Here is a 21,373-nt window from a genome sequence, read left to right as displayed (position 1 = left end):
ATTTTAAATCATCCTCCAAAGGAAGGGACTAATCAAGGGGATGAAGGGAAAAACATCCCGGAACCAAGTTCAACTATTCAAGAATAAGAGGCAATTTATGCAGATTATTTAAAATGTGGGGAGAAAGAACATTCCAAGGAAACGACATCAACTGCCGGAGAAACTACTCAATGAGCAGGGTGGAAAGCACAAAGTCATTTACCCATCCCGTATTCTCCACATTTAGCCTTTTGTAGCATTGTGCTATTAAAATAACCAGTAGACTTTGATTCTGCAGCACGGTAGGTCATGAGCAGTGGCGGATTCTAACAGTCAATGGTATTTGACAGCAGTTCAGATAGACTGGAACAAAAATATTCAAAACATGTTGAAATCACAAATCTACATAAGAATAAACTACTATAAATAGTAGTGTAAGACAAGGTAAAATAAAGTCGAGACCCTTCTTCAGACTGGTAATCCTCTGCACCCTCTCCAAAGCCTCCACAAACTTCCTGTAATGGTGGGGGTGGGGGGGGGGGGTTAGATCTACATGAATATTCCAAATGTATAAGATTATTAAGGGGTTGGACACATTAGAGGCAGGAAACATGTTCCCAATGTTGGGGGAGTCCAGAACCAGGGGCCACAGTTTAAGAATAAGGGGTAGGCCATTTAGAACTGAGATGAGGAAAAACGTTTTCAATCGGTGAGTTGTGAATCTGTGGAATTCTCTGCCTCAGAATGCAGTGGAGGCCAATTCTCTGAATGCATTCAAGAGAGAGCTGGATAGAGTTCTTAAGGATAGCGGAGTCAGGGGGTATGGGGAGAAGGCCGAAACGGGGTACTGATTGAGAATGATCAGCCATGATCACATTGAATGGCGGTGCTGGCTCGAAGGGCCGAATGGCCTCCTCCTGCACCTATTGTCTATTGCCTATTCCAGATGTGGCTGGACCAAAGTTTTGTGGAACTGCATCGCGACTCCTTGACTCTTCATCCAAGCCTCCAAGTCAATTCAAGCTTGTCCAACCCTTGCGTTGAGTTAATAATAGCACGGTGGTGCAGCGAGTAGAGCCGCTGCCTCACAGCGCCGGAGATCCGGGTGTCTGTACGCAGTATGCACGTACCCCCTGTGACTGCATAGGTTTCCACCCGATGCTCCCGGTTTCACCCGGTTTCCTCCCACATCAGAATCAGAATTACCTTTATTGTCATCCAAAATAGACAAGTCTTTTGGACGAGATTTCGTCACCCACAGTCCAACAATAAGAGCAATAAAATAAGCAATTACGCACACAACCACAAACCAACACAAAACAAAAAAAGAAACATCCATCACAGTGAGTCTCCTCCAGTCACCTCCTCACTGTGATGGAAGGCCAGAATGTCTTTTCTCTTCCCCAGCCGTCTTCTCCCGCGATCAGGCTGTTGAAGTTGCCATGTTCCAGGCCACGCCGGACGGTGAAAGGTCCGCAGCGGGCCGACCCAAGCCCCGCGATTCGGGTTTGGAGGTTCGGCTTTGGAGGTTAATAGGGCTCTGTAAATTGTGAGGATGGAGTTTATGTGAAAGTGGGATAACATAAACCTAGTGTGGACGGGTGATCGATGGCTGGCATGGACGCAGTGGGCTAAAGGGCATGTTTCCATGCTGGGCCTCGAAACTAAACTGAACTATCAAATCCAGATAGCATTCTGCAAAACCCAAACTTGAGCAATTGAATGACGTACAGTGGGCCAGTGTTGGCTGCACCCTTCCTGAGGTCATCTCCTGCCAGCCATGTTTTGTTCTGGCCTTCTCTGTCTTTCAGTCTGAAGAAGGGTTCCGACCCGAAACATCACCCATTCCTTTTCGCCAGAGATGCTGCCCGACCCGCTGAGTTACTCCAGCACTTTGCGTCTATCTTCGGTGTAAACCAGTATCTGCACTTCCTTTCTACCCATGTGGCACAGCGGTAGAATTACAACGCCAAAGACCCAAATTTCGATCCTGATCATGTGTGCTCTCTATACGGAGTTTGCATGTTCTCCCCATGACCTGCATGGGTTTTCAGCAAGTGCTCCGGTTTCCTCCCACACTCCAAAGACATACAGGTTTTCTGGGTTAATTGGCTTAAGTTATATTGTAAATTGTCCCTAGTGTGTAAGATAATGCTAGTGTATGGGGATTGCTGGCCGGCACGGACTCGGTGGGCCAAAGGGCCTGTTTCTGCAATGTACCTCTAAACTAAACTAAACTAATTGAATGACATAACTAAAACCTCAAGGTAGAACTGATAGCATTTACATGATACGAATAACATGCTACATCTCTATACAGCACCATCTATATCTCTCGTTTCCCTTTCCCCTGACTCTCAGTCTGAAGAAGGGTCTCAACCCGAAACGTCACCTATTCCTTCTCTCCAGAGATGCTGCCTGACCCGCTGAGTTACTCCAGCTTTTTGTGTCTGTCTGATGAATAACAGTTGGCTTTGCAACTTGCATCTGTTTTGCAGATGAGGTGCCGGAAGGTAAAAATGCCCTGCTGCTGGGGATGAGCACGTGGAACTCGAACGATCTGGTGGAACAGATTGAGACCATAGGAAAACTGGGCGATGGCCAAGGTAAGACTTGTTTGTTGACAATCCAGATTCATCATCTCTACAATCTAGGTCCAAGTACCCAATGACTGCGGAGTTGACTCGATGGGCTGAATGGCCTCATTCTGCTCCTATATCTTAGTGTCTGACCAATAATAATAATGTTCAGGTTGTCTGGGTCAATTCAAGTGTCAATAATCTGGATGTATGTTTTTATTTGTTGTATTATTTATTATATTGGGCAGTTCATTGGATTGATACTTGATTGGTTAGTGTGTTAAGGGTTATGGGCAGAAGGCAGGAGAATTGGATACCACCCTTTGTGTTAAAAAAATTTGCCCCTCTGTTCTTTAGAGATACAGCATGGAAACAGGCCCTTCGGCCCACTGAGTCCGCGCCGACCAGCAATCCCCGCACATTGACACCACCCTACACACACTAGGGCCAATTTACACATACACCAAGCCAATTAACCTGCATACCTGTACATCTTTGGAGTGTGGGAGGAAACCGAAGATCTCAGAGAAAACCCACGTGGTCACGGGGAGAACGTACAAACTCCGTACAGACAATCGAACCCGGGTCTCCGGCGCTGTAAGCGCTGTAAGGCAGCAACTCCACCGCTGCGCCACCGTGGCCGCCCAATTGTCCCTGGTGTGTGCAAGATAGTTAGTTTGCGGGGATCGCTCGCTGGTCGGCACGGACTCGGTGGGCCGAAGGGCCTGTTTTCGCACTGTACCTCTAAACTAAACTAATGCAGATGCACAAAGCCTTAATATTCCACTGTTGTGTAAACACGGCACCATCTGCAACGCTACTCTCAGATACCATTGTGACAACAATTCCCTTATGTGGGCGGCTGCTGCCAGTAGATACTTGGCAGATACTTCACCCGTCCCATCAGCTGCGGCTTCTAATCCTTCGAGTCAACTTCAAATCCTCCGATTTCAGGTTGGCTCTCGTTTCAAACACATTCATTTGGCATCAAGTGGCAAACAGCTCTGATCAGGCACACAGCTCATTACGGACCAAAAATAAACCAGATACAAAGTGCTGGAGGAACTGACAAAGGTCAGGCAGCATCTGTGGAGGGAATGGGCAACATTTCGGGTCGGGACCGGGATCTTATAGAAACACATAAAATTCTTCAGGGATTGGACAGGCTAGATGTAGGAAAAATGTTTCCCGATGTTGGGGGAGTCCAGAACCAGGGGTCACAGTTTAAGAATAAGGGGTAGGCCATTTAGGATTGAGATGAGGAAATTTTTTTTCACCCAGAGAGTTGGCTGATCATATTGAATGGCAGAGGGAAAAAACTGCAGATGCCGGTTAAAATCGAAGGTGGACACAAAATGCTGGAGTAACTCAGCGGGTCGGGCAGCATCTTGGGAGAGAAGGAATGGGTGACGTTTCGGGTCGAGACCCTTCTTCAGACTGATGTCAGGGGAGGGGGGAGGTCGAGACCCTTCTTCAGACTGATGTCGAGACCCTTCTTCAGAATGATGTCGAGACCTTCGGCCCTTCGAGCCAGCGCCGCCATTCATTGTGATCATGGCTGATCGTCTACAATCAATAACCCGTGCCTGCCTTCTCCCCATATCCCTTGATTCCACGAGCCCCTAGAGCTCTATCTAACCCTCTCTTAAATCCATCCAGTGATTTGGCCTCCACTGCCCTCTGTGGCAGAGAATTCCACAAATTCACAACTCTCTGGGTGAAAACGTTCCTTCTCACCTCAGTTTCAAATGGCCTCCCCTTTATTCTAAGACTGTGGCCCCTGGTTCTGGACACGCCCAACATTGGGAACATTGTTCCTGCATCTAGCTTGTCCAGTCCTTTTATAATTTTATATGTTTCTATAAGATAATACCTCAAGCAATACAGTCCAGACAATTATTTAATTATGGATAAAGTATAATAGGGAAATGTTCTTTGAGAATCAGCGTGGTAACCTCCACTGAAAACGCCACTAGAAAAATGAAGCAGCAAATATGAAGCAAATTTTATAAAATGAAGTGATATTGGTGATATCTGTGAAAACAAAGAGGTTCTTATCAGGTCCTCTGATCCCATTTTCTTTTCCAAATTAACTTTTTTTTTAAAGTTTCTTATTTAAAATGCTCATCAATGTTCAACTTAAATACCGCAACCCAGAACTCAAAAAATACCACTGAACTGGGAGAAGGTGCCTGCAATGTTATTATTTTGATGGCTGAGCGTTTGTCGGCACTGGGCCTGTACTCGCTGGAGTTCACGAGGACGAGGGGCGGAACTCATTGAAACTTATCCGATAGTGAAAGGCCTGGATAGAGTGGCTGTGAAGAGAATGTTTAAACTAGTGGGAGAGTCTAGGACCAGAGGGCACAGCCTCAGAATTAAAGGACACTCCTTTAAGAAGATGATGAGGAGGAATTTCTTCAGCCTGATGTCGAGGCCTTCGGCCCTTCGAGCCAGCACCGCCATTCATTGTGATCATGGCTGATCGTCCACAATCAATAACCCGTGCCTGCCTTCTCCCCATATCCCTTGATTCCACTAGCCCCTAGAGCTCTATCTAACTCGCTCTTAAATCCATCCAGTGATTTGGCCTCCACTGCCCTCTGTGGCAGAGAATTGCACAAATTCACAACTCTCTGGGTGAAAAAGGTCCTTCTCACCTCAGTTTCAAATGGCCTCCCCTTTATTCTAAGACTGTGGCCCCTGGTTCTGGACTCGCCCAACATTGGGAACATTTTTCCTGCATCTAGCTTGTCCAGTCCTTTTATAGTTTTATATGTTTCTATAAGATAATACCTCAAACAGTCCACAGTGGTGAATCTGTGGAATTCATTGCCACAGACGGCTGTGGAGGCCAAGTCTTTGGGTATTTTTAAGGCGGAGATTGACAGATTTTTGATTAGTGCGGGTGTCAGGGGTTATGGAGAGAAGGCAGGAGAATGGGGTTGAGAGGGAAAGATAGTAGATCAGCCATGATTGAACGCCGGAGTAGACTTGACGGGCCGAATGGCCTAATTCTGCTCCTAGAACTTATGAACATGACGACATTCCTACATTAGCCCAACACTCCGGAAAACAGACCAGCATCAGGAAAGAAGGGTCTCGACCCGAAATGTCACCCATTCCTTCTCTCCAGAGATGCTGCCTGTCCCGCTGAGTTACTCCGGCATATTGTGCATCATTCATCTGTACATCTAGCAATGCAACTTCATTTCGCACACTGCTAATATTTCTCCCTCTCTAGGAATGGTCGCTCTTTATATATCGATATATATATATGACCGCAAAGTGCTTTGGGAAGCCATTACTAAATAAATATATCATTCTTTGCAGGGAAAATGAATTCCCTTTTGTTTCAACGGTGCCCCGATTGTTTATGGTCCCATTGGCAAATTTACAAAAGGGTTCTTTACAATAGCTACCTGTCATAACTCATTTTAAAAGGGCCCCCTCTTTCAATTCTAAAAGTAAAGACTGCACTGCACAACAAACAGAAATACAAGTCTCTAAAGTATTCGGTTTATAGTTACTTTCAAAAGACTCGTCGTCAAGAATGCTATTATCCTTCTGCAAGCTTTATGATTTCCTGCTTCATGTTGTGTATGTAATGTTCAGCAAGCAATTCAAGAGAATGCAATTTTAAAAAAGGTGCACGTTCTCCCTGGGACCTCGTGGGTTTTCTCCGGGTGCTCCGGGTTTCCTCCCACAACCCAAAGACGTGCGGGTCTGCGAGTTCATCGGTCCTCCAGTGTGTGGAGAATGGACGGGGAAGTGGGAAAACATGGAACTAGTGTGAACGGGTGATCGATGGACGGCGTGGACTCGGTGGGCCGAAGTGCCTGTTTCCGTGTGTAAGAAGGAACTGCAGGTGCTGGTTTACATCGAAGATAGACACAAAATGCTGGAGTAACTCAGCGGGACATCCCTGGAGAGAAGGAACAGGTCGGGACCCTTCATCAACCTGATGAAGGGGCTGTTTCCGTGCTGAATCTCTAAATTAAACAGCTCCAAAATGCAAGCCAGCCGGCACACATTTGGAAGTGGTGATCGTGAGCCTTGCATTATCACTGGAGATCCATTTCCATTAATTCCGTGCCCTTTGGCACTGGATGATCAGCATATTGTTGCATCTAATGTCACACGCCATGGTCTTGTTTCCATTTCTAATAGCTGCCGCGTCTGTTCCGAGATGCTGCTGATGGGACAATGATCACTCATCATCAGCAGATGGAAGGGGGAAGCACCATAATTATCCAGGCACGCACTGCGAATGGCAGAGCTCAGCTATTAAGGGAGAGACCTGATTAGCAGGTAACCATCAGTTTACTTTAGTTTAGAGATACAGTGCGGAAACAGGCCCTTCGGCCCATCGAGTCCGTGCCGACCAGCGATCCCCGCGCACTAACACCACCCTACACACACTAGGGACAATTTACAATTATACAAAGCCAATTAACCTTTACACCTGTACATCTTTGGAGTGTGGGAAGAACCGGAAGATCTCAGAGAAAACCCACGCAAGTCACGGGGAGGACGTACAAACTCCGTACAGACAGCACCCGTAGTCGGGATGAAACCTGGGTCTCTGGCGCTATGAGGCAGCAACTCTACCGCTGTGCCACCGTGCCGCCTTAGTGGGCAAGAAAATGTTGCATGTGACGCCACCATTTTAGGTGCTATGTAATCCAAAGATTGGCTACTTTGCTTCCTTTAGTTTGGTTTAGAGATTCTGCACGGAAACAGGCCCTTCGGCCCACCGAGTCCACGCTGACTAGCGATCACCCTTTCACACTGGTTCTGTGTGATCCCACTTCCTCATCCACTCCCTGCGCACTAGGGGACAGAGGGACAATTAACCTACAGTCCCGCACGTCTTTGGGGTGTGGGAGGAAACCGAAACACCCGGAGGAAACCCACGAGGTCACAGGGGGAACGTGCAAACTCCACACACACAGGCAGCACCCGAGGTCAGGATCGAACCTGGGTCTCTGACGCCGTGAGGCAGGGGCTCTGCCAGCCACACACACTGTGCCACCCTAATTTTCGATACCACGAGGGTTTCAACGAGGATTCCCTCAGGATGCTGAGATGAGAATTAGATGGGAGAGCGGAATATACACCGATCAGCCAAGACATTACAACCACTGACAGGCGAAGTGAATAACATTGGTTATCTTGTTACAATGGCCCCTGTCTAAGGGTGGGATATATTAGGCAGCAAGCGAACAGTCAGTTCTTGAAGTTGATGTGTTGGATGCAGGAGAAATGACCAGGAGTAAAGACTTTGATGAGGGCCAAATTGTTATGGCCAGACGACTGGGTCAGAGCATCTCTGAAATGGCAAGGCTTGTGTTGTGGGGTGCTCCCGGTCAGCAGTGGTGAGTACCTACCGACAGTGGTCCGAGGAGGGACAAACCACAAACCGGCAACAGACAGGGTGTTGGGCGCCCAAGGCTCATCGATGCGCGAGGGCAACGAAGGCTATCCCACCTGGTCCAAGCCGACAGAAGGTCCACTGCGGCACAAGTCACAGAAAAGTTCAGTGGTGGTCACGGGAGGAATGTGTCACAATACACAGTGCATCGCACCCTGCTGCGTATGGGGCTGCACACGGAGGACCAACAGCATATTCGGCAGGTGGTCGTAATGTTTTGGCTCATCAGGTCGTAATGTTTTGGCTGATCGGTGTGTATACCACAATACTCCAGAAGGCAATTCAGAAAAAGAAACTGATCCTCTTGAGAGGAGTTCAACAGAAGAGTAACAACACGGCCTAATTTACTCACACAGCCTGAGAGGAAGGGGATATTGCTTTTGTAAGTGTGGTTCAACATTGAGGAGCACTTCAACAAGACACCTTTAGAGAAAAATGAAAGCAACCGGTTCAGGCACCGAATCAAAAGTGCAGCAGATCAACTAGCTATTACATTGCGGCATTGAAGAACATCACATTACATATCAATTTTCACAAGTTTCTTCACGCTGCTCTAAGACACGAGTTGGTTAGTGGACTGGCTGGTGAAAGGATCGGATCAGAGTTACCCAGTGGTGTGTTGCTCACCGGGTCTGGTGGTGTGAAAACAAAACTATCAGTGGCAAACGGATAACTGAGATGGCATCGTAGAAAGCAAAACAGCTTCGTAGAACAAGGAAACATAGAAAATAGGTGCAGGAGGAGGCCATTTGGCCCTTCGAGCCAGCATCGCCATTCATTGTGATCAAGGCTGATCGTCCACAATCAGTAACCCGTGCCTGCCTTCTCCCCGTATCCCATGATTCCGCTAGCCCCTAGAGCTCGATCTAACTCTCTTTTAAATTCATCCAGTGAATTGGCCTCCACTGCCCTCTGTGGCGGAGAATTCCACAAATTCACAACTCTCTGGGTGAAAATGTTTTTCCTCATCTCTGTTTTAAATGGCCTCCCCTTTATTCTAAGACTCTGGCCCCTGGTTCAGGACACCCCATGGAACAGTGCAGCATAGGAACAGGCCCATCGACCCACCACCATCCTACCAACAACTAAACAATAGTGTTGGGCTACTATCTACCTAATCGGACTAGCTTTGATCGGACTTCATCTTGCACAAACGTCATTTACCTTATCTCCCTTTATCATGTATCTGTACACTGCTCGATTGCAATCATCTATTGTCTTTCCGCCCACTGGATAGCGCGCAACGAAAGCTTGTCACTGTACCTCGGTACACGTGACAACAAACTAAACTGAACTAAACTACAGTGCCCTTGAATTGAAGGGGAGGGGGAAGAGAAGAGAAGAGAAGGTAGCACCTCAGTCAGTCTGAAGAAGGTTCCCGACCCAAAAAGTTTCCTATCCATGTCCTCCAGGGAAGCCGCCTGGCCCGCTGAGTTACTCCAGCATTTTGTGTCCTTCTGTGTATTAGCCAGTGTCTTTGTTAGTCTGAAAAAGATTCTTGACCTGAAACGTCACCCATTCCTTCTCTCCAGAGATGCTGCCTGTCCCGCTGAGTTACTCCAGCATTTTGTGTGTCTATCTGCAGTTTCAATAGACAATAGGTGCAGGAGGAGGCCATTCGGCCCTTCGAGCCAGCACCGCCATTCAATGTGATCATGGCTGATCATTCTCCATCAGTACCCCGTTCCTGCCTTCTCCCCATACCCCCTGACTCCGCTATCCTTAAGAGCTCTATCCAGCTCTCTCTTGAATGCATTCAGAGAATTGGCCTCCACTGCCTTCTGAGGCAGAGAATTGCCCGACATGCCCGTGCCCTGCCCCCCTCACCTGAAAGCTATGCCCTCTAGTCCTTGACATTTCCACCTTGGGGAGGGGGGGGGGAAGGTTCTGACTGTCTACCCTATCCTATGCCTCTCATAGCTTTACACACTAAAGTTGCTCCATCTCAAGTGGCTCGCACTGCACAGAGCTGCAACGCTATCAAACGGACCAGCATATCGGACCATAGCCAGACAGACAGACAGCATGCCAAAACGTTCTGCGTTCTTCTCGGAGATCGTGATGGCAAGCAGCCAGCGCCAAAATAGCCATCTGCTGCCAATACAAGGGTCATACTGGCATCAGGCTGCAGGCCGCAATCCAAACTGAGCTCGCGTTGTCATGGTGAGTCTCATCGCATAGACTTCGGTGGGAAGCTGAAGAGACTGGCCTGTACATTGTCTGCGTTGTCAGTGGGCAAATGGAAACCTGGTGAATCCAGATTTCAAAAGATAATTTCAGAAGTGATAGGAGCAGAATTAGGCCATTCGGCCCATCATGTCTACTCCGCCGTTCGATTATGCCTGATCTATCTCTCCCTTCCAAACCCCATTCTCCTGCCTTTTGATCTAGATGGGCAGCACGTTGGCGCAGCGGTAGAGTTGCCACCTCACAGCACCAGAAACCTGGGTTCCATCCTGAACACGGCTGTCTGTTGCGGAGTTTGCACGTTCACCCCGTGACCGCGTGGGCTTCCTCTCACATTTCGAAGACGTGCAGGTTTGTAGTGTTAATTGGCTTCTGTAAATTCTTCCCGGTGTGTAGGCTGCAAGAGTGCGATAATGTAGAACTCTGGCATGGGTGATCGATGGTCGGCATGGACTCAGTGGGCCAAAGGGCCTGTTTCCAAGCTGTATCTCTAAACTCTTATGTAAAAATCTAGACGACTAACACTTTTTGCAGATCGCTTTATAATGAGCCAGGTACTTACTTGCAGGATTTCAATGTAATACCACTGAGGACAAGCCCAGCTTATATTCCAGCGGTATGAGTATTGACTGCTCTAACTGCAAGTAACCCTTCCTTTCCCTCTCTCTCCATCCCTCCCTCTTCCCAGTTCTCTGACCAGTCTGACTGACCCTTTGATTACATTTGATCTCAGTTTGCTTTGTTGTCACCTTCTCCTAGCTAACAATGGTCTATTCTACACTTTCCTTGATCTGCATCTCTTTTGATCTCTTACACTTCCTTATCTCCCCTCCCTCTCCCCTGAAGAGTCCCCCCTCAGTCTGAAGAAGGGTCTTGACCCGAAACGTCATCCATTCCTCTCTCCAGAGTCGCTGCCTGTCCCACTGAGTTACTCCAGCAGTTTGTGTCTGTCTTTGGTGTAAACCAGCATCTGCAGTTCCTTCCTACACAAGTGGGAAATTGGAGCATGTGTTATGTGTTCATGGTTCTAGAAGGTATGGCCTTGCTGAGTTGATCAGGAGTGGACCACATAGTTTTTGTCAGGGTTTGCCCATCACCTTGTCAGAGTGTGCTGACATCTAAATTAAGTTTAGAAGAAGGGTCCCGACCCGAAACATCACCCACCCTGTTACTCCAGAGATGCTGCCTGACCCGCTGAGTGACTCCAGCACTTTATGTCTGTCTTCTGACCCATTTGTCTTCATTACACCCACTTACGATATGATACAATAACATTTTATAGGAACTGAAATTGATCTGCCAACAGTCATAAAACACAAGATACATGAAACATGAAATTAAAGTGACCAGTGGAAAGGATTGGGGGATGTGCAACGATTGGGGGGGGGGGGGGGAGGGGAGTTAGTCTACCTCACGACAGAAGGGGGAGGAGTTGCACATTTTGATAGCCACAGGGAAGAAGGATCTCCTGTGGCGTTCTGTGCTGCATCTTGGTGGAACCAGTCTGTTGCTGAAGGTTCTCCTCAGGTTGACCAGTGTGTCCCCATCATGCACTTGCACCCGTCAGTACCACGCGCGGAATTCATGACCACAAACCTCAATGACTCACGCGTCCCAGCCCGCTCCTTTCACTGCACCGGGCGACAATAAACTAAACTGACTTGCAAGAGGAGTTGAGTATAGGAGCAAAGAGGTCCTTCTGCAGTTGTACAGGGCCCTAGTGAGACCGCACCTGGAGTACTGTGTGCAGTTTTGGTTTCCAAATTTGAGGAAGGATATTCTTGCTATTGAGGGCGTGCAGCGTAGGTTTACTAGGTTAGTTCCCGGAATGGCGGGACTGTCATATGTTGAAAGACTGGAGCGTCTAGGCTTGTATACACTGGAATTTAGAAGGATGAGAGGGGATCTTATCGAAACGTATAAGATTATTAAGGGGTTGGACACGTTAGAGGCAGGAAACATGTTCCCAATGTTGGGGGAGTCCAGAACAAGGGGCCACAGTTTAAGAATAAGGGGTAGGCCATTTAGAACTGAGATGAGGAAAAACTTTTTCAGTCAGAGAGTTGTAAATCTGTGGAATTCTCTGCCTCAGAAGGCAGTGGAGGCCAATTCTCTGAATGCATTCAAGAGTGAGCTAGATAGAGCTCTTAAGGATAGCAGAGTCAGGGGGTATGGGGAGAAGGCAGGAACGGGGTACTGATTGAGAATGATCAGCCATGATCACATTGAATGGCGGTGCTGGCTCGAAGGGCCGAATGTCCTACTCCTGCACTTATTGTCTATTGTAATTTCCTAAAAGAGCGTTGCTTCCAATAATTGAAATGAAATGTCCTATCAAGGCATGGTTTTCTCAGTTTCAATAACAGGATCATCCTTGTAATGCCAGGACTAGAGGGTCAGAGCTACAGGGAGGGGGTGAGCAGGCTGGGTCTCTATTCCCTGGAGCGCAGGAGGATGTGGGGTAATCTCATGTGAAATCATGAGAGGAATAGATCGGGTAGACGCACAGAGTCTTTTGCCCAGATTAGGAGAATCAAGAACCAGAGGACACAGGTTTAAGGTGAGGGAGGAAAGATTTAATAGGAACCCGAGGGGTAACTTTTTCCACACAGAGGGTGGTGGGTGAATGGAACGAGCTGCCGGAGGAGGTAGTTGAGGCTGGGACTATCGCAACTTTTAAGAAACATTTAGACAGGTACATGGATAGGACAGGTTTGGAGGAATATGGGCCAAACTTTCTTTGGTCAGAGGGCCAAATCTCTTTCGTCAGAAGGTGGCGAATCTGTGGAATTCATTGCCACAGAAGGCTGTGGAGGCCAAGTCAATAGATTTTTTAAGGCAGAGATAGACAGATTCTTGATTAGTGTGGGTGTCAGGGGTTATGGGGAGAAGGCAAGAGAATGGTGTCAGGAGGGAGAGATAGATCAGCCATGATTGAATGGCGGAGTTGACTTGATGGGCCGAATGGCCGAATTCTGCTCCTATCACTTATGACCTTATGAACACATTCCATCGCGATGAAATTCCTGCAAGCCGCCTGTCTCAAACCCTTCTCCAGCTGGTTAATCACAGGCTAACATCAGTCATAGTTGGAGATATTTCCCACGCAAACCAGCCAATGTCAATAACTGGTACGGGACATCATAGCAAGACCCAAATATGACAAGCTATTTGTAGCTCTGAAAGATATTCCTGATAATAAAATATTTTAAAGCCAGGATCATACACCATAAATGTACAAATGGTTCGGAAGACCGGCATTGCTCGAAACGCAGGACATCCTCAGATAGGGTAGTGAATCTGTGGAATTCATTGTCACAGACGACTGTTTCCAGATTTAATTCAACATAGTAGTTGTAGAGCTTCTATTCCAATCCCGCCATGGTGGTGCAGCGGTAGAGTTGCTGCCTCACACCCTTTAGGAGAGCTCCCCCTCCCCTCCCCCCACTCACCATCAACAACACCACAGTCACATCTGTGGAGTCATTTAAGTTCCTTGGAACCATCATCTCCAGGGACCTTAAATGGGGGGCCACCATCGACTCCTCAGTCAAAAAGGCCCAACAGAGGATGTACTTCCTGCGGCAACTGCAGAAACACAATCTGCCACAGGCAATGATGGTCCAATTCTATACTGCCATCATTGAGTCCATCCTCACCTTCTCCATCATGGTCTGGTTTGGCTCAGCCACCAAGCACGACATCCGGAGGCTGCAACGGATCGTTCGCACAGCTGAGAAGGTTGTTGGCTGCAACCTTCCCCCCATTGACGAACTGTACACTGCAAGGGCCAGGAAGCGAGCGGGCAAGATCATCTCTGACCCCTCTCACCCTGGCCGCAAACTTTTCGAAGCACTTCCCTCTGGAAGGCGACTCCAGACTGTCAAAGCAGCCACAGCCAGACATAAAAACAGCTTTTTTTCCCCACGAGTGATAGTTCTACTCAACAACCATAGTCTGTAGTCTCTTTTTTGCTCTGGTTTATTTTCACCCACATGTTTAGACCGTAATGTTGTATCCTTATTGTTTTGATGTGGTTATGCTTTGTTCTTAATTGTTAACTGTATGTTTGTGTTGTCATTTGTGAGCGGAGCACCAACGCACATTCCTTGTATATGCACATACTTGACCAATAAACTTATTCATTCATTCATTCATTCATTCACAGCGCCAGAGACCCGGGTTCGATCCTGACTACGGGTGCATGCTGTACAGAGTTTGTACGATCTCCCCTGTGACCTGCGTGGGTTTTCTCCGGTTTCCTCCCACAATCCAAGGACGTACAGGTTTGTAGGTTAATTGGCTTGGTGTAAATATAAAATTGTCCCTACTGTGTGTAGGATAGTGTTAGTGTGCGGGGATCGCTGGTCGGCGTGGGCTCGATGGGCCGAATGGCCTTTTTCCACGCTGTATCTGTAAACTCTAAACTAAATTGAACTAAGCCTGTTCCCCCGCGAGGCTAGAACCTAATGATGCAGAAAGAAGAGAGATAACAAGTCATGCAACGACCAAACTACAATCAGAAAAAACACCACCTAGGACGATTAAGAAAGAGTTCTTGTTTATAAAATTCAGAGCTCAATGGGCAATGTCATCGTACAGGATAGCAGAGAGATAGTCTGGCATAATTTAGTTTAGAGATACAGCGTGGAAACAGGCCCTTCAGCCCACCGAGTCCGCGCCGACCAGCGATCCCCGCACACTAACACCATCCTACACACAATAGGAACAATTTTTACATTTATACCAAGCACATTAACCTACAAACCTGAACGTCTTTGGAGTGTGGGAGGAAACCTAAGTTCTCAGAGAAATGTTAATGGTGGTCACGGGAGGAATGTGTCACAATACACAGTGCATCGCACCCTGCTGCGTATGGGGCTGCACACGGAGGACCAACAGCATATTAGGCAGGTGGTGATAATGTTTCGGCTCATCAGGTCGTAACGTTTTGGCTGATCGGTGTATATTTGAACTGCTAAGATGACTGATGTGGGATGGTTACAGATTTATATTACTAAGTGGATGTCACTGAAGGCAAGCCCTCTCATGGTTCACTAGAAGTACTCAGTCTCGAGGCACTCTATGTAATCCTTCACCTGGGCTCTTCAACAAGAAACCGCTGAACTGATAACAGCCATTACCCTGAGTAGGGGAATCGAGAACCAGAAGACATAGGTCTCAGGTGAGGTGGAAAAAGATTTAACGGTAGGGTTGCCAACTATCTCACTCCCAAATAAGGGACAAGGTGACGTCACCGCCACGTGACCTCACCCAGCCAGCAGCCACGTTCCACCAATGGAGGCCGCCCGGGTCAGGAGGCAGGTTACTACGCCACCTCCGTTAGCGGACCTACACTGTCCGGACCTACAGCGGCCCCCGGATCTACAGTGTCCGGACCTACACTGTCCGGATCTACACTGTCCGGACCTACACTGGCCAGACCTACAGCGTCCGGGCCTACAGTGCCCCCCGGGCCTAATATGGGACAAGGGCGGTCCCGTACGGGACAAACCAATGTAGCTCAAAATACAGGATGTCTCAGCTAATACAGGACAGTTGGCAACCCTATTTAACGGGAACCTGCGGGGTGACTTTTTCCCCCACAAAGTGTGGTGGGTGTACAGAACAAGCGGCCGGACGAGGTGTCTGAAGAAAGGTCTCGACCCGAAAAGTCACCCATTCCGTTTCTCCAGAGATGCTGCCTGTCCCGCTGAGTTACTGCAGCTTTTTTCTATCTTCAGTTTAAACCAGCATCTGCAGTTCCTTTCTGCACAGGCCAAAGGAAGTAGTTGGGGCAGGTACTATAGCGACGTTTAAGAAACATTTAGACAGGTACAAGGTTAGGACTGGTTTATATAAAGGGGTACAAAATCATGAGAGGAATAGATCAGGTAAACGCACAGAGTCTGTTGGCCAGTCGGGGAATCGGGAACCAAAGGACAAGTGAAGAAAGCTAATGGCATGTTGGCCTTTATGACACGAGGAGTTGAGTATAGAAGCAAAGAGGTCCTTCTGCTGTTGCACAGGACCGCACCTGGAGTACTGTGTGCAGTTTTGGACTCCAGATTTGAGGAAGGATATTCTTGCTATTGAGGGCGTGCAGCGTAGGTTTACTAGGTTAATTCCTGGAATGGCGGGACTGTCGTATGTTGAAAGACTGGAATTTAGTAGGATGAGAGGGGATCCTATTGAAACATATAAGATTATTAAGGGATTGGACACGCTAGAGGCAGGAAACATGTTCCCAATGTTGGGGGAGTCCAGAACCAGGGGCCACAGTTTAAGAATAAGGGGTAGGTCATTTAGAACGGAGATGAGGAAAAACTTTTTCAGTCAGAGAGTTGTAAATCTGTGGAATTCTCTGCCTCAGAAGGCAGTGAAGGCCAATTCTCTGGATGCATTCAAGAGAGAGCTAGATAGAGCTCTTAAAGATAGCGGAGTCAGGGGGCATGGGGAGAAGGCAGGAACGGGGTACTGATTGTGAATGATCAGCCATGATCACATTGAATGGCGGTGCTGGCTCGAAGGCCCAAATGGCCTCCTCCTGCACCTATTGTCTATTGTCTATTTTGACAAAAGTTTAAGGTGGGGGGGGGGGGGGGGGTGTAAAGGATTTAATAGGAACCCGAGAGGTAACTTTCTCACACGAAGGGCGGTGGGTGTATGGAACGAGCTGCCAGAGGAGGTAGTTGAGGCTGGGACTATCCCAACGTTTAAGGAACATTTGGGCAGGTACAAGGATAGGACGGGTTTGGAGGGATATGGGCCAAACGCGGGCAGGTGGGACTAGTGTAGATGGTGCATGTTGGCCAGTGTGGGCAAGTTGGGCTGAAGAGGCCAGTTCCCACACATGTATCACTCTATGACTGTACGGGGTTGTTCACAACAAGTAGCAGGGCCACAAACCTCGTGCGTCGAAGAATTCGTCGTCTGAGCTGCCGCCAGAGTCTTGCACGAGGCTCTGCATCCTCCACGGCATGTTGGGGAATCGGCACGAGGCAGCTGCAACAGGAAGAGAGCGATCAGTCAGCGCAAACCAGCCCTGCTCTTGCACGCCAGTTCATGGGTTCGTTTATGCTCAGTTTAGAGATACAGCGCGGAAACAAAACAGGCCCTCCGTGCCGACCAACGATCCCTGCACATTAACACCATCCCTACACACACTGGGGGACAGGTTTACATTGACACCAAGCCAATTAACCTACAAACATGGTGGACACAAAATGCTGGAGTAACTCAGCGGGTCAGGCAGCATCTCTGGAGAGAAGGAGTGGGTGACGTTTCGGTCTGAATATGTTTGGCTGTGTTGTTGGCAGACGCAGTGGTTACTGTGCAGTTCTGTGTAGCCGCTGTTCTCTGTGCTGTTGCAGCTCGTGGTTACAAGAGTCAAGAGTGTTTGATTGTCATACGTCCCAGACAGAACAATGACAATCTTACTTGCAGCAGCACGACAGAATATGTAAACATAGTGCACTGTAAACAATGTGATAAACGAGAATAAAGGGTTCAGTGTGTGTATATACAGTATACACATGTACACACATACATAAACACACACACACATATAATACACTGGAAGTTAGAAGGATGAGAGGAGATCTTATCGAAACGTATAAGATTATTAAGGGGTTGAACACGTTAGAGGCAGGAAACATGTTCCCAATGTTGGGGGAGTCCAGAACAAGGGGCCACAGTTTAAGAATAAGGGGTAGGCCATTTAGAACTGAGATGAGGAAAAACTTTTTCAGTCAGAGAGTTGTGAATCTGTGAAATTCTCTGCCTCAGAAGGCAGTGGGGGCCAATTCTCTGAATGCATTCAAGAGAGAGCTGGATAGAGCTCTTAAGGATAGCGGAGTCAGGGGGTATGGGGAGAAGGCAGGAACGGGATACTGATTGAGAATGATCAGCCATGATCACATTGAATGGCGGTGCTGGCTCGAAGGGCCGAATGGCCTCCTCCTGCACCTATTGTCTATTGTCACACACACACATATATATATGTATATATATACACGCACGCACGCACACGTACACATTAAAAAACAAACAACCTTGATGTGTTTTGAAATCATTCTCTGCCCGTGTTAACCTTTACGATGCGATATGGCTCGGATCACAGAGCTACACGGCTGATTACAGACGGAGTCACTGACCAGAAGCTTACAGACCAGAAGGTGAATCACTGCAGCCTTCAGCAGAAGCCCAGTGTTGTTCAGTTTGATTTGTCGTCACGCGCACCGAGGTACAGTGAAAAGCTTTGTGTTGCTTTGCCTACCAGTCAGCGGAAAGACAATACCTTCGGGATTACAATCGACCCGTTCACAGTGCACAGATACAGGATGAGGGAGTCTGCAGGAGTAGAGGTTTAAGAGTGTGGAGCGATTGTATTGCGTGATTGCAGATCTGCTTCTGTGGCTGGCACACATATAGTCGCCCGGGCAAGGCCTCTACTTCCACTGCAGCAGCCATCCACTTGTGTCCTACGTGTGGGCGTGCCTTCCGGGCCCGGATTGGCCTCACCAGTCACTTCCGGACCCACAGTCACCAATCCTCCAACTGAAAGTGAAGTCATGGTCATCTTCGAACCCGAAGGATGAACAACAACAGTTGCCCGGGTTGGGCGCCATCTTGGAAGCTAACGGGGTCCTTCCTGCTCCCTCAGGGCACAGAGCTGGTGCTCGGGGCAGGAAGATCAAAGATCCAAAGATGATCATATTGAATTGTGTAGGAAAATAACGGCAGATACTGGTACAAATCGAAGGTATCACAAAATGCTGGAGTAACTCAGCGGGACAGGCAGCATCTCGGGAGAGAAGGAATGGGTGGCGTTTCGGGACGAGACCCTTCTTCATATTGAATTGAATTGAATTGAATAAGGTTTATTGGCCAAGTATGTACGCAAACAAGGAATGTGCCTTGGTGCTCCACTTGCAAATAACAACACCACATATAGTAAACAATTAAGAATTAAACATAAAACATTAAACTATTAAGAATAAAACATTACAGTTTAAACATGAAGTAAAATACCAGAGGCTACAGACTTTTGGTTATTGAAAGGCGGTGCTGGCACAAAGGTCCGAATGGCCTACTCCTGCACCTAATTTCTATGTATGTCTAAGAGATGCCGTTAAAGTGATGTTGTCCCTGCAATGTGTCCACAGAACACAAACAATTAACTGCTCAGACGGAAGAAATCTTTACTTCTCCCTAGTAAGTACGTCACTTATAAGAAATCTCTCGCTTGGATAATGTGGGATTGGTAGCGATTCAGAGCCAGCATTTAAGATTTTCTGGGAATATTAATAACAGAAATAAATTTTCAATGCGATTTATCTCACTAAAGTTCTGGTAATGTGATGGGATTAGGTTTACTTTGACTGCTTGCGATGCATGATCGAGAAGATTAAAGTTGAAACTGGCAGAATAAATCTGAAGAAGGGTCTCGACCCAAAACGTCATCCATTCCTTCTCTCCAGAGATGCTGCCTGTCCCGTTGAGTTACTCCAGCATTTTGTGTCTATCTTCGGCTTAAACCAGCACCTGCAGTTCCTTCCTGCAGAGAATAATTTCTCTCTATTTTGCGCTCCCTCTCTCTCTCCGTCGCTCCCCCGCACGAAGAGAGATCGACACAGAAAGCTGGAGTAACTCAGCGGGTCAGGCAGCATCTCGGGAGAGAAGGAATGGGTGACGTTTCGGGTCGAGACCCTTCTTCAGACTGAAGACCTATTCCTTTTCCCCAGAGATGCAGTTACTCCAGCATTTTGTGTCTATCTTTAGTTTAAACCAGCATCTGCAGTTCCTTCCAACACACTTCCCCCATCCTACTGGTCCTGCTAGTTTCGCTGTTCGTATCCCGTCGTTATCACCTCTTCCACAGCCAACAATGGATCAGAGTTTAGAGTTTAGCTTAGAGATACGGTGTGGAAACAGGCCCCTTCGGCCCACCGAGTCCACGCCGACCAACGATGGTACACCAACGATAGTACACTAGCCACTATCCTACACACACAAGCGGCAATTTACAATCTTTACTGAAGCCAATTAACCTACAAATCTGCATGCCTTTGGAGTGTGGGAGGAAACCGGAGCTCCCGGGGAAAACCCACGCGGGTCACGGGGAGAACGTGCAAACTCCATATGAACAGCACCCTTAGTCAAGATGGAACCCGGGTCTCTGGCGCTGTGAGGCAACGACTCCAGCACTGCGCCACCGTGCCGGACTTACTGTATTTGCAAAATATTAAACCAGTTTTGTAATTAATCGCATTAAACGCACAAAGCAGAGCAGAAATCCTCCTTCACAGATGACTGATGTTTCTGATGTAATCTTGAGACATTAAACTTGCACAGTATCAGTGTCAATGACAGTCAGAGAGGAGGTTTTGTCCACACAGTCCATCAACCCACAAGGGCTGGGTCATGGAAATCCAAGCTACAGATAAGACAAGGCAAACCAACAACAATGGGGCACACCAGCGGTGTGGGCAAGTTGGGCCGAAGGGCCTGTTTCCACACTCTATCACTCCATAACAGCAGACGTGCAAGATGCAGCATTTGGACAGTTATCATCAGAAAACAACCAACTTGCTCCGCTCGTTTGTACTTGTCTTGTAACTCAGTACAGAAAGACAGAAAAGAAGTGTGAAAACGCACGCCTCCAGATTCAGGGACAGTTTCTTCCCAGCTGTCATCAGGCACCTGAACCATCCCACCACAACCAGAGAGCAGTGCTGAACTACTATCTACCTCATTGGTGACTGACCCTCAGACTATCATTGATCGGACTTGAATCAAGGACCAGTCTCACCACGGCCACTCCCTCTTCTCTCCTCTCCCATCGGGCAAGAGGTACAGAAGTGTGAAAACGCACACCTCCAGATTCAGGGACAGTTAGATACAGCTCTTAAGGATAGCGGAGTCAGGGGGTACGGGGAGGGGGCAGGAACGGGGTACTGATTGTGGATGATCAGCCATGATCACATCGAATGGCGGTGCTGGCTCGAAGGGCCGAATGACCTACTCCTGCACCTATTGTCTATTGTCTATAGTTTCTTCCCAGCTGTTATTAGGCAACTGAACCATCCCACCACAACCAGAGAGCAGTGCTGAACTACTATCTACCTCTGGTGCCCTTCGGACTATCCTTGCCCGGACTTTGCTGGCTTTACCTTGCACTAAACGTTATTCC

At 47.9% G+C, this 21,373-nt stretch overlaps 1 protein-coding gene across 7 annotated transcripts in view; it reads right to left on the bottom strand.

Moving 5' to 3' along the window:
• The window catches only part of pitpnm3 (PITPNM family member 3), a 248,235-nt gene that overhangs the window by 133,782 nt on the left and 93,080 nt on the right, over nt 1–21,373 (bottom strand). For all 7 annotated transcript variants that reach the window (XM_078422744.1, XM_078422750.1, XM_078422746.1 and 4 more), the window contains one exon: nt 17,089–17,184. In XM_078422744.1, the coding sequence (XP_078278870.1) occupies nt 17,089–17,184 (96 nt within the window). The remainder of the gene's footprint in view (nt 1–17,088; nt 17,185–21,373) is intronic.

This window comes from Rhinoraja longicauda, chromosome 26 (genome assembly GCF_053455715.1).
Source record: "Rhinoraja longicauda isolate Sanriku21f chromosome 26, sRhiLon1.1, whole genome shotgun sequence".
Taxonomy (NCBI): Eukaryota; Metazoa; Chordata; class Chondrichthyes; order Rajiformes; family Arhynchobatidae; genus Rhinoraja; species Rhinoraja longicauda.
This window is presented reverse-complemented; position numbering and strand designations above follow the sequence as displayed.